General features: G+C 34.5%; 1 protein-coding gene across 1 annotated transcript in view; it reads right to left on the bottom strand.

The window, feature by feature from the left end:
* Positions 1-1,151: 1,151 nt before the first annotated feature.
* LOC100374803 (rotatin-like) overlaps positions 1,152-17,243 on the bottom strand; it is a 113,793-nt gene continuing 97,701 nt past the window's right edge. Inside the window, exons 38-47 of the mRNA XM_085499911.1 lie at positions 12,847-13,011; positions 12,527-12,694; positions 12,213-12,310; positions 11,898-11,978; positions 11,544-11,670; positions 11,234-11,439; positions 7,415-7,562; positions 5,173-5,295; positions 4,725-4,828; positions 1,152-2,508 (exon numbers count right to left, since the gene is read on the bottom strand). Coding sequence (XP_085356037.1) covers positions 2,353-2,508; positions 4,725-4,828; positions 5,173-5,295; positions 7,415-7,562; positions 11,234-11,439; positions 11,544-11,670; positions 11,898-11,978; positions 12,213-12,310; positions 12,527-12,694; positions 12,847-13,011 — 1,376 coding nt within the window. The 3' untranslated portion in view covers positions 1,152-2,352. The remainder of the gene's footprint in view (positions 2,509-4,724; positions 4,829-5,172; positions 5,296-7,414; positions 7,563-11,233; positions 11,440-11,543; positions 11,671-11,897; positions 11,979-12,212; positions 12,311-12,526; positions 12,695-12,846; positions 13,012-17,243) is intronic.

Below are 17,243 nucleotides of genomic sequence, written 5' to 3'. Positions count from 1 at the left end.
TTAACGTGCGATGTAGACACGCCCTATCATAGTAAAATATCCCAAGGGTTGAAACGCGCCAGGACTGTGAGCACAACCGTAAAACCGGTGGGCATTTAATTTATTCATGAGATGCATTAATAAACAAGAAATGCTGCGCGCGAATTTTTTTAAATCCGGCGAGTGTAATCTCCGACGCGACGCAACTTCAATGAATCAGTGACTCTTATGTAAAATGGTTTCTACTTCAAATGTCGTTCGCGTTGCTTTCGAGATCTTTCTAATGAAAATAATCAACATAGCATCAACACAATTCATGGGAAAATTGTTTACTTCTGATCATGTGACAACAATATACGAGTCATTCTTTGCGATAGAGGTCAAAGATCGCAACATCCGGTTTCCGGTTGTGCTCCTGCCATGTCGCTCGATCGCAATGAGTTTTAATTTGATAAATATTCAAGTGCAAATGCAATTGTGTCACTTTCTAATGCCATCCATGTCATTACAGATGCCATATATGTAAAGAAAACGAACTTTGAAAGGTTCGAATTCGTGATTTGATGTCACAGTCCTGGCGCGTTTCAACCCTTGGGATATTTTACTATAATAGGGCGTGTCTACATCGCGCGTTAAAATTTGCATATAACATTAGCGCGTAACAAAGTTGTGATAAAGGAAAGAGCGGTATGAACAAGGATCAGTGATTACTTGAAATCGATACCAGGAAGGGGGGGGGTAAAAGAAAAGTTATATAACACTTTATTATTTAATAATTTATTAAAATACATAAGTTTGTCCAACTCCCTGTGGTTCTAGCGTGCGTTTGGCAACATTCCTAAAGTGGAACACTGGTGGAGATATTGGATATCGTCGTGTGGAAACGGATGAGGGTCAAACATTTGTAGTCGAAGTATGGTGTAACCTCTGTGCCAAATATATGCAGACAATTCAGGCTGATGTAACCATCAATGGGCAAGCCAAAAAAGACCTGATTTACATTAATGGGACAAATAGCGTGACAAAACATAATGTCTCTAGACATTTGTCATCAGTCAATAACATTGATCCTGATTAAAATGCGAGATTGACTGTGTGTGACACATGGTTCAATTTCAAAGTGAGTTGTGTGATTTAAAAATAAATAAATATAAAAGATGACAACATGTCTGTAGTATTTTATTTCCATAATAATTTATTCATTATAATTAGTCATAGACAGTTATAGTTAACTAAAACACCCTGGGTCCACCCTTATTGCAAATCATATAATTTTCTAAAATCACTCGCCTCACTGCTTTCAGGCGAGAAATTTGTAATCCCATAACTCGCCTCAGTGCTTTTAGGAGAGCAATTTTTCACTCACCATCCATTTTCAAAAGGCAAGCACTGTTAAGTATAGAAAATCTACTGTTAATGCCCTTCGGGTCAGTTATAATAATGCTTTTCGTAAACTGTTGGGGTACGCCCGTGACTGTAGCACTATGTTCATTGAAAACCATACAAACACATTTACCGGTTTATATAGAAAGCTAATTTATGCTTTTATGGATCGACTACGATCATCAACCAATACGCTTATATGTGCCTTGCTCAATATTGATGTGAGATGGAAGTCTACTTTAGTGCAGCATTGGACAAAGGCTTACAATTGAAGAAGATGAATGTAATAATAATGGCAGTATATTACAAAACTTTTACAAATATTTTAATTTTAGAACAAGATTGTGATGTGTAAACAGCATTCATGATGAAGTGATTAAACACACATCAATATGAGGACAACTACCAGTAGTAACTCACGGATGATCATTTAATTACAAGTTTCTGAGCATATGCAGGTTAAAAATGTAATTGGTGATGATGAGTTGTTTACCTAAATACATAATTTTTAGCTATCCTTCATTCATGAATAACTCCTCTTTTCCATTATCATACATAATATAAAATTACTCTGATGAATAACTCTAAATAATCCAGTTTAGCCTTGTTACCATAGATTTCATGTCAAATTGGAACTGCCTTATGATTAATATTCAGCATTTTGAGGAATTCTAAATCTAACCCGAATATTTAATTATTTCCTCTAATTTGTTTCAAGCGTCAATTTCTCAGATCATCAAACTTCCGACCCAAATTTTAAAACACACACCTAACATCTTATGGCTTGTAATCACTTTAGCACAATTGGTTTTTATTTGCAGAATAATTAGAAACTGCCACCTAACCTCAGGATTTCTCATATTTTAGACTTTTTCAAATCCTTAAAAAGTTGTAATATATCACATATATAGTACATACATAATATACAAGACTCCAGGCAAGGGTTTCATCATAATTGTGAACAGATACAAATATTAGACAAATATATTTTTATTCATTGACCATGGCTATAACTGTTTGCATAGCGTTGAGACATTGCATAGCATCTTGCTGTTCATCAGTTGGATTATACGACATAGATTTTACGTTACTGTATGCCTCCATCAAATTAGGTCCAACAGCTCCATTCTTCATGCTTACTTTAGCCTGAACACAAAATAACCAAGTACAGTTATGAAATTTATATATTAACAAGCCTGCTGTACTAGGAGTTTTTCTGAAAAATATTTATAGACACAATTATATAAGGTAATTTTTCAAACTAATAAATAAACATCTGATTATTCAAGATGTGTATCTTGTTTGAATACACAGAATATTGTGGTATAAGTATGAATTATAACATGTTATCAATAGCTTGATTTGACACTACACTACACTGCATTGCATTGCATTGCAGTGTCAATAAACATGTTTATGTCATATACATGTATACATATGTAAAGTAATACTCAGTGATATGGAAACTGCCTCCTTGTGTTGTCATTTGAATATTCTTTTGTTTTTGTTGCTCATATAATTAAAATGTTCTCTTCAAGTTTAGTACATATTGAAATAACGTTTGTAATTTTTTGTGGTACAGCTCTTATGTTAAATCGTGTAACCATCTGAATGGTTTTGAACATTTTTGATCTTCATTATCCAATTTCAAAACGACTTCATAAAATACTAGTACAGTGTTTCACAATGTACACATTACCAGTATCTCAGAATGATAAGGGAGATTGCAAATGCATATATATAATTGCTAATTTTGATTCATTAAATGAAATGGTAATAATGTTAGACAAATTAGCTTATTTATTGTTTCTCTATTTATTGTTTGCCATACTGACAGATTGTTACCACATAGATTGCTGAAACCTACACAGACATATCAAAATCAACTCAGTTCTAGTCCTGAGAGATGACTGCTTTGAAATCTGGCGGCCCAGGCAATGTAAAGCTACACTGTGAATTTTAATTTTTTTTACTGACATTCAATTTAAATACATATCAATTGAATCAAATTACTAATTTGACAGTAATTGCAATAGTACTCATGTTAGTTGTATTTAGACACAGCAACAGTTCTATGCACACATCTGGATTGGAGTAACTCACTGTACAAAGAACAAGTCATTGAAAATGACACAGTCCCCGTTAAATTTTTGAAAGTTCTCTTTGTGCTCGTCATATTAAAGCGGAGGGGTTGTCGTGAACGTGTCCTTGAAACTAGAGTTCCAAGTGGCGTATACAACAGATTGTTTATTTACATCAAAACGCGTGTTCCGTGTAGTAGTAATATGGCCAAAAATAAAAACAGCCGTTATTCGTCCATCTTTGATCAGATTATGAAAAACACTGATATGTATGATGTATGTGCCAAATAAGAATGAAAATGGTACATAAATTGTGGAAATATAGTAGTAAGGCCAAAAAGTCAGATGGCTGTCAATCGGCCATCCTTGACCAGATTTTGAAACAAATTGTCATGGACATGCATCCTAACATATATAAAGTACATGTATGTGCCAAATTTGAATGAAAACTGACAGAGCACGTCCAAGATACTGCATAAAAAAACAAAAGCAAGATGCCTGCCAGTCGACCATCTTTGATCCAATTGCGAAATAAATCACCATGGACATGTATCCTAACATGTATAATGTATGTACCAAGTTTGAATGACAACTCACAAAGCATGTCCAAAAACAACATTTTCAAAAATCAAGATGGCTGCCAGTCGGCCATTTTGAATCGAATAGCTAAACCACTGCATGTGCATATGTCCCACATAAGGTACTAGGCACATGCAAAGAATGAACGGAATCGGTCCATAGGATTCTGAAATATGACTCTGGACAGACTGACGTAGGGACGGACGGACACAAGGACGGACGGACGGACGGACGGACACAAGGACGGACAACATTTTCAAAAAACAAGATCGTGCAAGTCGGCCATCTTTGATCCAATTGTGAAATAAATCGTCATGGACATGTATCCTAACATGTATAATCTATGTACCAAGTTTGAATGAAAACTGACGAAGCATGTCCAAAATCAAACATTTTCAAAAAACAAGATGGCTGCCAGTCGGCCATTTTGAATCGAATCGCTAAACCACTGCATGTACATATGTCCCACATAAAGTACGAGACACATGCAAAGAATGAATGGAATCGGTCCAAGGGATTTTGAGATATGACTCTGGACGGACACACCAATGCACGGGCGGACGGAGACCGAATTATAAGTCCCTGTTTTAAGACTTTGTCCGAACGGGGACTAATAAAGCAGAGTGCAATCAGTCTTGACACTCTGGTTACCCCAGGAAAAAGATCAAGGATACTATACATTATATTTGTTGAAATACTTACCTTCTGACTGTTGTACACTAATGCCCATAATGCTGTTACTGCTATGTACTTTGAATGCATATTAGTGCCATTTACAACATCCAACAAATAAGGAAGTAGTTTATCTGCAAATATAAGCCAAAAAACTCATAAGTAAGGTAAGCAATTCACTGATATCTTGTCAAGAATGCATTCTGGGAATGAAATGTTCACTGTTATTTGCAAAATTCTGTATGTTGACAAAATTACAGTATGTCATTATCAAACGGCAAAAAGAATATTAATATTAATTTCAATGGCAACTCTGATGATATTCTTAACTCTAGTATCATACTACTGTTTGGCAGGTGACTAGCAATACCAACATTCTCCACACTTTTTTATTTTACAGCAGTTGTTCATGTTTTTGGAAAATAATTTCTGTTTAGATTTTGAAATTATCAACAGGATCACAATGTGTCACACTTACCATTAGATAGAAGCTTGGGTTTACTTGTAGCATGCAAACATAGATTACGTAGTATGAGCAGAGCTGCCATTTGCACAGCTTGGTAGGAACACTGACCATAATCTAATAGCAAATCTAAACATTCTGTGGGAATAAGAGTTTTCTTTTTAAAAATATAGTGCATGTATTGATATATTTCAGTATTTTCCAATCTTACCTAGTAAACCATATTGTGTGCACTAAGGAATTATGCAATCAATAAATTAATATTCATCGCATCATGCCAGGCTTGATGCGAGTCCCATGCAACATATCTAAAAACATTGTTCATTTACACAAAATTTGAACATGCAAAATACTATGAGAGAGAGTAAATTTACACCCACAAAACTAAATACAAGAACCACTGGTATACTGACTATGAACGAGCAACAACCAAATGCAAATAGCATTCAAGTCTTGTAGAATCAACCAATCAAAACAAGTGTTACATACTGATCTACAGTAGACATACCCTAATTGGTTGATAGATTTTGTCAGAAACATGATTGACATACTAGGTAATTGGTCAGACGTGATGTAAAATGGCAGCTATATAACAAAACTTCCAGTCAACACTAATATTATGATCACCCCAAAAAAAAAACACTGAATAGGAGTAGAGGCTATTCTTGGGTAGCCAACATCTGGGCATTTTCACTGTCTGGCAACCATACCTGGTGAAAACAACGATCGAAAACCCTAAAAAACTGTACTTTTGGCTAGTTGTTGAAACTCTGTGTAACAAGATTACCCATACACGTGCAACATATAGAAATTTGGTTGTTCAGAATTGCCTCACAGTTGAGTTAGTGCTGTTTTCTTGATTTCAGCTGATTTTATCAGCTCCTCGATCAGTGTTCCATAGCATTTTATGAAGAGGCATAGATATACATGGTACAGTGCACGTCTTAGCAACACAGAACATTCTGTGATGTAGCTCCACCCTCAAGAATATTGTGAAAGCACTCAGGGATACAGAAGATACAACCTTTACATGTATAATAAAACCTGTGTAAACAGACCATCTGGTATCTTATATGAGTAGGTGTCTGGCCAAGGGACTGGAAAAGATGTTTAGATCAGTTTGCAATTTATACATGGTTTGACATGATACCGAATTCTGCCGTAAGTTCGCCCATCCGAAAAATCGCCCTGGGGTTCAAATTTTCAAAAAATTATCATAAAATATTTTTTTGGGGGCATATATTTTCATTGAAAAATCCATCTATGCCGATTTTCAACACCAGCAGTTGGACCACCCAAAACGAAAGAAATTATTGCAGAAGCTAATCTAAAATTGTATACATTTTTTTCTAGCTGGATTAAAAAGTAGACCACGTATCTTTCTCCAAAAAAAATCACATTAACGAACCTTGTGCGCCAAATACAATTATTTTGTTTAATTTTATTAGTAACGAAAGTATATTCTAAAAGAAGTTTCAAATAACAACGAACACAACTGCATTGCTTAGTAGCGAATGATTGTGGTAGCGCAATCCGGTCATGCTGCGTTTTACAATTGTTGATTATCACCTAGTAATGATTATAATAATGTACAAAAAATAAATTTGTTAAATTGTTATGAAATGCAAATAAATTTCATCGTAAGCGAATGATTCCAATCGCATTTTCAACGCTCGATTCTGTAGAAATGAATATCCGCCATGTTTTGACCTGAAATGGTGTAATAGGTCAAACCAATAATTAACCAATGAAAACGATGGATGATGCCAACATGTTCAAATTACCATAGCTCATTTAAATATGTTAATGTTATTGAACGCAGCACGGAAGAGATTTGCCGATGTTGTTGCACGATCTTTTGCCTTGGATTTTGATGGGAAAGCGGCATGATTTGTTTTTAAATAAAAAAATTAGTTGTTTACAAAAGATGAACTGAACATTTGAAGAATAATTTAACATTGTTTACAACGATAACAAGTTCATTGTCGAAACGAAGCTACCCATTCATGCTAGTCACAACAAACATCAATACTCTTGAATAGGCGTTAATGACTACGGCGAAACTTTTAGGCATCAGTAAAGATTAAAACAACACCTTAAAAAAATGACAAAAAATCGCTCTGGGCAGTTTCATGGTCCCATTTCATATTTTTAAAAACCCGAACTGCCGTTTAACGGCCCTGGGCGAATTTACAGCAGAATCCGGTATATAAGTTTGTTTAGAAAACATACTACATGACTGTGTGCAGTAAAATACCTGGTATTTTCATTATCATTTGTTGTCCCTCTGCTGAGAATGAAAGATTCACTAATAATTTTAACCACATCAGAGACACATTGAGTTTTCTTCCTTTGCCTCCTTTCTTTGGTGGTGGTACTTTGGAAAACAGCTGAAGGAAATTACTCTGTAAACAATAAATGATAAAGTTAGACACTAAAATCATACTACAGTAGTAAATGTCTGAATTCAAAAGTTCTGGCAGGATAAGGATTAAACTTCTATTATGCAGCTAATTTCACATATTACTCCAATCATAATTCCCATATTTGATGATGCATATATTGGTCAGATGATGGAGGATCACAAATTTGCATAGTAGGAATGCAACTTTAAGGAAGAATTTTTCTCAAATCACAAAATGAAATTGAAATAGTTTACATTAGATTCAGACCACCAATACTGGCAATTAGATGAAATCAGAAATTACCAATTTAGTGAGAATTTACATCATTTTTAAATGGTTTGTCCAGTTATTGTGTTTTGAGCTGGTTTTACTAGTTATACATTGTTTACAACCCTGCAATGTCTTGGCAAAGTTCACATATGGGTATATTGACCAGACAATGTTTGATACAGATATGGATGGAAGTTGGTTCCAACACACAGAAACAAAATATATAGTTTTGTTTATAGTAATATAGTTGGAACATAAACATATCAGAAGTATGGATCCAGAAGATAATGCTTGATTATAATGAGTTTTTAACATTAAAATGATTGACATATTGTATCTGATCATCAAATGAGTAGTCCATATTGAGAAATATTGCTCTGGAACAGCATTAATTAAAACAAGTCATTGAAAATGACACAGTTCCCGTTCAAATTAAACCTCATGTACCAAACTTGGTCTTGACAATATTCAAGAATATATTTACGTGGTAAAATACCAAAATGGTGCACATACCGAGTATGACAAATAAGAAAAAACAAAAGAAAATGGTTTACAGTGCACTGATCAAGTATGAGTACTTTCAAAACATTTTTCAATGCAGTGTCCAATGTCTGAAACGCAGTGACAAGGTCAAAGTCAGAAAGGCACCCAGAATGATTTGGTCTGAATGAAATGCAGCTTTTTAAATCAGCAAGCAACCTGTAAATACATACTGGAATGACTTGTTAAGATAAATTTTAAATACAATATGTCCCATATCTAGTATGTTATCAATAGTCATACTGTTAGCAGTACTGACATTAGCACATAATCATTTAATATACCAAGGTTATAAGACTCCAGAGGTGATACCTGAATATTTAAGTGAACATAACCTGCAATCACTAATTTATCTTGACCCGTTATTTCAGTTTGAAGTAGGACGGACCAGCACTGCCTTCTATATCATCACTAAGCAACAGAATCATTCTCTTACTGTACAAATAAAGTTGCATAAATTCACACAGAAAAAAAGTTGTTAGTGTTTTTATTACAAACTTCATTTGATGTACAATGAAAAATTCAAAGTTTAAATACATAGTTCTATATTTATATTTGGGGGGGGGGGGGTAATAAAATAAACGTGTCATAAATGAAGATTTTTAATTGAAGTCAGCAAATCTTCTGTAATAGATTTGTGTATATTGCAGAACTATGTGGTATTGTTGCATGATATAAGGCATCAAAATTGTCTTTCAAATTCAGATCCTGTGAAAAAAATACAAAAAAAATTTACAAACAATATACAGTTCACATAAATCCACCGAGACCTTGCAACAATAATTCAGTTCTCTCAAATGCACATTTAAACAAATGGATTCAAACAAGTGACCTTGGATGTAGATGGCGCTGTGACAAGGTGACCAGCTATATATTGAAAGATGGTGGCCCGTCGTGGCTAATCTCTCAAAATGGCGGACGTACCTCCTCAGACATTTTTGAATGAAGTTATTCAGTTTTCTCTCATAATGGCACTCAAAATCGTAATCACGTGATACTGTTGGATCAATGATTTTTTTATTGTAATAATCAAACCAGAACAATTATCTTGAATACGTCCAATGCATGGTCGCTATTGTGACGATCAAATACAAAACAACCGTGACTGCATGCGTGGGGCAGTGCGAAGGGGCATTTGTCCATTAGTTAAACGCAAGAAAATATTTGTTTAGCCAACACAAATTGAAATAGATAACTGGCTTGAAGGAGCTTGAATGATAAACAAACAGGCAAACATATTATTGCAGTAAGTATTAATTAAATAACGTAAAAACCCACACTAAAAAACAAATTACTCCACTGTACTTACCAAATAATTTAGTGATCTTCAGATTATTCAGTCTTAATTATCGCGAAATGACAACAGGCATCCATAAGCATGGACCCGAACTAGAGGTGTGTTACCATTTACCTCACTTAAGCGAATCTTCTCCCAAGATGCAACACTGGAACACATTGACTGAACGGTAAGACAATGTAGGGGAAAGGCAGGGTCCAGGTACGTGGTAAAAATATTGATAATCTTTATTGCAATCATTTTCAAATCAAGATATCAAACAAAATACAAATGAAGGTAACATTCTGACAAACCACATAATAGAACTTTATTGACGTTAATTTAACAACAAAAAAACAACTTTGTATTAGATGCATGTAATCTTAATCAGAATCTGCACATTTTGGGGTCTGAAATAGCTGCCAAACAGTCAAAATTGATCTAATCACAAAACAAATTCATGTGCATATGTATACTTTCATGACATGTATGTATACCAAATTTAAAAAGAATCCATCAAAGCATGTCTGAAATATGACCGCACACATACACACATACGCACGCACGCACACACACACGGAACCAAAAACACTACTTCCCGTTTCGAACGACCGTCCAAACGGGAACTAACAAATATATAAAATTTGAACATAATCATATAAAACATATCAGAGATATGGCTCTAGAAGCACATTCATTTAAAAAAAATGGCTGCCAGTCAGCCATTAACAATACGATCTGAAAAATAAAATGACGTGCATCAGGAACCCATAATTTCTAATGTATGTACCAAGTTTCAACAAAATCCATCCATAAACGCCAAGATCCTGTTCTGGAAAGCCATAAATGCTTGATTTTTGATCATTATTTAGCATAAAAATGGTTGCCATCTGGCTATTTTGAATCAGATAGTCAAACCAATTTATATCTATGTATCGGTATAATGAATATATAAAATTTGATTATAATCAGTCAAAGCATGGCAGAGATATGGCACTAGAACTGCATGCATTAAAACAAAATGGTCGCCAATCGGCCATTTTAAATTGGATCTGAAAAATGAAATAATGTGCATCAAGGTCCCATATGTTCAACGTGTGTACCAAGTTTGAACTAACTCCATGTATATACGCCAAGATCCAGTTCTGGAATGCCAGAAATGCTTGATTTTTGATCATTATTTAGCACAAAAATGGTTGCCATCTGGCTATTTTGAATCAGATAGTCAAACCAATTTATATCTATGTACCGGTATAATGAATAAATAAAATTTGATTATAATCAGTCAAAGCATGGCAGAGATATGGCACTAGAACTGCATGCATTAAAACAAAATGGTCGCCAATCGGCCATTTTAAATTGGATCTGAAAAATGAAATAATGTGCATCAAGGTCCCATAATGTTCAACGTGTGTACGAAGTTTGAACTAACTCCATGTATATACGCCAAGATCCAGTTCTGGAATGCCAGAAATGCTTGATTTTTGATGATTCTTTGGAATGACAGACACTGATAGCCACAGGAGCAAAATGTTACTGTGAAATCCACTAATTGGCAATTATTTAAATTTCATACCATACCCACCTTCCAAAGAATTCCTCTACATTCAGAAGACAGTGCCAGGGTTGATAATAATGAAAATATTGATTTCTGATTCTCACTGCAGTCTCCTTTTTTCTGTTTACTATTTTCACGGTTGGCATACTTCACCAGACTATGTAACAGTGAATTGCTACTCGGTCCACTGCCACTCACTGCACTCAGAGATGTGAATGCCAACGAACTACAAGCTGGAAAGAAGAAACAATACAATAATTGTCAAAACTGAAAGGCTATCCATCCTAAAAGACCAAATTAGATTCATTTGACATTGTGATATAATTATATTACTTACCTGGTTCACATCTAGCAGTGTACGTACATAAGACTGCTAAAACAGTCATCATTAACTGTGATTCTACAGTACACCAAGACCACAGTTTATGTACAACATTACTGAAACCACACTCATATGCTGCCATCTAGTGGTGGAAATGAGAGAATATACAGTATTATTCATAATACATATTTACCTATATGGTGTGCTCAGATCATACCAAAACATTTGTATAAATTAGCTGCACTATGACATCATGCAATCTATACTGTTGAAAGAAGATTAAACAATCACTTGTCAGGAACATTTGGCTACATTGCACTTACATATGGGCATTGGAAAATAAAAATGTAATATTTTCATTTTTCTCACCTTGACCTCTTCACTATTGTACAGGAAATTCCTGAGTAAATTTAAATGATTCATCAACTCTGATATCTGGCTATCCTCCTGCTGAGAGACGAAAAAATGCAAAACATTAGTGTACAGAATTAAAGCAACCAGTGTCTATAAAGAACCTCTGAGTTCTCATTTACATGGGACAATGCTTTCATTGTTTTAGCAGACTCACAAACCCTAGTAGGCATGGAAATAACAAGAAACAAATCAGACAAAACCGGTTAGTTTGAATACCAAAGTCAACTTCTGTTGGTTGAAGTCTACAATTGCAAAGTGAAATTATCTCACCTTTTTCTTAGATGATGTTTTTCCAATCTGTAAGGAATCCATGTTTAATTTCACATGGATATGCTTGATTTGATCTATTGTACTCTCCACTAAACCAGCTATGAACAGAGAAATGTAAACAATCATTGCTTCATGTAAATAAAAATGTTCAACACTTAACGATCACAGAAAGATTATATCCATTTTCAATACAATTTGACTGCGCAAGATTATGAATATAACATCTTTCAATATTTCAAAATTGTAATGTCATCATTTGTTGAGATCAATCCACATTGAGTATTGTAACACGGATGTTAGTATATTTGTCATACCTTCCAATGCAAATGTTTTTGCGGTATGACTGACAGCTAGTAGAGTGCTTAATGCACTACCAATAAGGTGTTTCTCCTGAATTGTAACACTGTTAGATGTTGGTAAAGTACAGTCATATGCAGACAGCAGAACCTCACACAGTATCTGGCCACTTGATACACTCTCATCTACAGTGGAAAAACAAAATGCATTACGTATAGTTTATTTCTGTATGATTGCAATTACAATCAGGACAACTTATAGTAAATAACTAAACTTGATATTACTCTACAGTATGGCTTCAAACAAGATCATCAATACGACTTTAAATAATTCTTACCTGATTCCACAGAGCTATTTTTGTCACCATCCATAAGGAACATTATATTTTTATCCTGTGTTTGTTTCACACCTTCCACAGTCAATAATACAGTGATGTATTTCAGTACAGACACCCTGGTAGAAGACAGTGATGTACTGCTACGTATCACATGCACTATGCAATCTATGAAAAAATACAATATATTACACTCTGATAAAAAAAAATTTCATATGGGCAAAAAAGTTTTAGAGTAGGCAACTTTTAACTTTTATTTGGGTTTACAGAAATTTGAAACGACTCATGTCATCGCTAAATTTTTCTTTTAAATTATACTGAACAAAAACTGACAATCATTTAATATCTCTTTGGTTTTATTTACAATATCAGCAAATTTGTTGCTTGGGAGAAAACAAATTTATTTTTAATTAATTTATTAATACAAAAGAAAAGATCAATATCATACCACCAAGATTCTCACAATTCTCCAAATTTTACATGTCATAATATGGTATATGGCATCTTAGTGCTAACAAATTCAGTGAAATGTTCAATTTTTCACCACAATAATTTGTTTAGATTTGACTCGTAGCTGTGAGTGTCTTTTGTAGTAATTAGCTTTCGCAGTGATTAGGGCTTTGTTGCAGTAACTGGTATTTTCATTGGAGTTGAGAATTGAGAGTTTTATATGTCATTAATAACTAGTGTTAATCTGAGCATATTTAATAATAGTTCATAATTTTATAGTTCATAACTGGCCTCGCAATTCCCACCAGCAATTAGATAAAGTGGCACAGCATGTTGGCAAATTGTTAACAAATCCAAAATCACTTGATAATTTTGTTTACTTTGCATGTCACTTGTGTACTATGGTTGTATTTGAGGTTTTTATCATTTTAATGGTGTGCATATTTTAATACATACAGGTATACTCACGAAAATACCCATGAAATAATAATATTTGAATTTATTATATAGCCTGGACAAAAGAAAACATTATTTTTGTATTGTGTAGTTACATTTTCATGTATACCATAGGATCTTTTGCTTACTGATTTGACTACACTGTTTCTAGTCATTGTATACTGTGTTCTGCAGCATAAATATCTGAATATTTGCTTGTATGATGACCATATTGACAATGCCCCGGACCGTTTACTTATCAGTGTCTGACTGGTATAAACAAAATGCGACCAAGAAAACGACAGAGAGCCACAGACCCAAAACAATCTGTCGCCGTCCACACCAGCGATATGAAATTGAGAATCGCAATTAGAATCATCAATTCTCAAAATAAGCATTGTGCACCCACTAGTTGCGCCACCCATTCTGCGCCATCAAGAAAATGCATACTGTGCCCCATTCTAGGTTCAAAATGAAGTTACGGCAATGATTTTATGTGAAATACTGTTATAACATTTGCAGGGGCATTGAAGAGTATAAAACTACATTGGAAACAAATCATTCTGCTCTCCTCATTCACGTACTATTTTTGTATTCTAGGTCAATTGTTAAGAAGTTTAAACAACGTTTCTATTCTTGATCTATTGAAGGGGAACTAAATAGAGCCTAATTTGGTGTATTTATCAAGTTATGTATATTGATTATAAATTTGAAAAGAAAAAATAAACAAGCAGCCTGTCGGCTGAGATAGCTCCACATTTCAATTAAAAAACAGAAGATATCATTAGAAAATGAACAATATGTAACCTTGCTGTTTTTAACAAGAATTCAAAAATATCACTTTTCACCAATAATGACAAAAATAATCATCAAAATTAGATAATTGAAGATATCAAATCTGAAAGCGGTCCACATGTAGTACCTATAAAAGCAATTGGACTTGTGGTTTTTAACAAGAAGTCGAAAATATCACTTTTTAACAAAAATATTCACTAAAATTAGAGAATTAAAGATATCATCACGAAATGAACAAATCTGAGAGAGGTCCACATGTAGTACCTATATATGTAATATCAAAGCAATTGGACTTGCGGTTTTTAACAAGAAGTCGAAAATATCACTTTTTACCAAAAATCACAAAAATATTCACCAAAATTAGAGAATTAAAGATATCATTACAAAATGAACAAATCTGAGAGAAGTCCACATGTAGTACCTATATATGTAATATCAAAGCAATTGGACTTGCGGTTTTTAACAAGAAGTCGAAAATATCACTTTTTACCAAAAATATTCACCAAAATTAGAGAACTAAAGACATCATTACAAAATGAACAAATCTGAGAGAGGTGCACATGTAGTATATGCAATATCAAAGCAATTGAACTTGCAGTTTTCAACAAGAAGTCGAAAATATCACTTTTTACCAAAAATGACAAAAATATTCATCAAAATTAGAGAATTGAAGATATCACCATGAAATGAACAAATCTAAGAGAAGTCTACCCAAGGTACATATACACTAAGTATCAAAGCATTCAGGCTTATAGTTTTTAAGAAGAAGTCGAAAAAGTAAAACATTGACACGGACGACAGACAATCACTCATATGATAAGCCCCGCTCGACAAAGTCAACAGCGGAGCTAAAAAAAAATGATTATCTTCAGAGTCATGATGATCTAAATATGAGAAACCATAAACCTGCGAAGGACTTCCGTTTGCGCCATCTTGCCATAAATAAAATGCCCTCATAAGGTATAAACAGGAAAAGTAACAAAGCATGATGACTTAGAGAGCCATAGTTGGCTGGACTGGTGAATTGACTTCTAGTCTAGGTTGTTTTGACTTTTACGTTAATGTTATTTACAAGCGTATCAACATACAAACATGATGGATGTGCGATTGATTGAGACGGACATTTTTTTTTTGTCTAACTGTCTAATAAGTGTTGTTTCCAGTACTGCACTGTGTGTGCAAAGTCTGGATGCTGGAGAATGCAATCTTGAATTTGTAGAGTGGTGGTGGAAACATTTTCGTCCATGTATTCACGGGGCTGCACTGGCAACTTGAAATCATGGGACAATTGTCACAGGAACACCAAGCAGATTGTTCACAGACTTCCGTGTAATTTGAAATAAAACTATCATCCGAACAAGGGGCATCGTTGATGATATACTCTCTTCACTCACACTGGACTGATCTAAATCCTCACAGTATACCGTACTTGCCTGATCATAAGCCTGGAGGCATGAACACGTAAGGGAAAAATAAGGGATGAGCTTATACTCGAGGACCAACTCAGAAAAGATTTTGTTTTGTGATTAAACACTGTAACCATCTTGCCAACAAAGAAAAATTATTCAAAAAAATTATTCGTTCACCACGCCGGGCTCGAGAAAATAATACTTATTTTTGAAAAAAAAATGCGTCATTGATTTCCACGACACTCACAATGAAGAAACAAACATGTTCATAAAAACACACACATTTTATTACAATACGACTTACATACCGTCTGAATTTACGGTGAAGTAATGGGTAGGGTCTGTGGGGAAACAGTCAAAGGCATTTATCATTATCTTCGTCTTGGTATATTTTCGACTGTACGCAAACTCTCCGCAAAGCAATTTTTCATCATGAGGTTTTTCAGCACGATTTGACCTGAAACAACTTCCTTTGACCTAACAGGGCATGTCTTGCATTAACCAATCAAAACGATGTGTCGTAATAATGAAATTGTCCAATTATTGACGATGATTTTTTAACGCAATGCAGAAGTGAATTACCGCAATGCTAAAATGCGATCTGGAGCGCTGACGAAACAACGATGATTTATTCCCTAAAAACTTAGTGTGGAGGAAGAATTTAAACACCTTTCACGGTCGCCAACATGTTACATCGTTCAAACCCTAGGCCTTTCATGATAGTCTCAAAGTAAACCATGCCCAATAACCAGGTACACGACTTAACGATCACATTTTTGGCTTTTCAAAAACTATTACTATATGGATTACTCCAGTATTGTAACATCGGGGTTCATCCTGGGTAAAGGACAGAATAGAAAGGATGCAAACCATGTTGTGTACATGCGCCATGAACTCTGAAATTAATGCGAGTTGTCTCATAAAAGCACGAACCAAACTACCATGCCAATCAAGATTATTATGAAATGAAACACACTTTTTACACGCATATTTTAAAGATGTCGACGCCCAGTAAAAACACTCTCGGCTTATAATCGTGAATGTCCTCAACTCGATAAATACATAGTAAAAATAGAGGGATGGGCTTCATACTCGGGAGGGGCTTACGAACGGGGAAGTACGGTACTATAACACAATTGGGCTTCCAATCTCAGAATACTGTGGTTCAAATGCATAATGCTCTAACCCAAGTTGTAAAAAGCACATTGTGCATATAAAAGTTGAGTTTATACTAATAGTACACAACGCTTGGCAGCATGAACGGCTATGTACAATGGCGTATACGAATGCGATCAGATACTAAAACGTCAT

This window comes from Saccoglossus kowalevskii, chromosome 6 (assembly GCF_978046115.1).
Source record: "Saccoglossus kowalevskii chromosome 6, keSacKowa6.1, whole genome shotgun sequence".
In the NCBI taxonomy this organism is placed as follows: Eukaryota; Metazoa; Hemichordata; class Enteropneusta; family Harrimaniidae; genus Saccoglossus; species Saccoglossus kowalevskii.
Note: the sequence above shows the minus strand (reverse complement) of the source record. Positions and strands in the feature narration are given on the sequence as shown.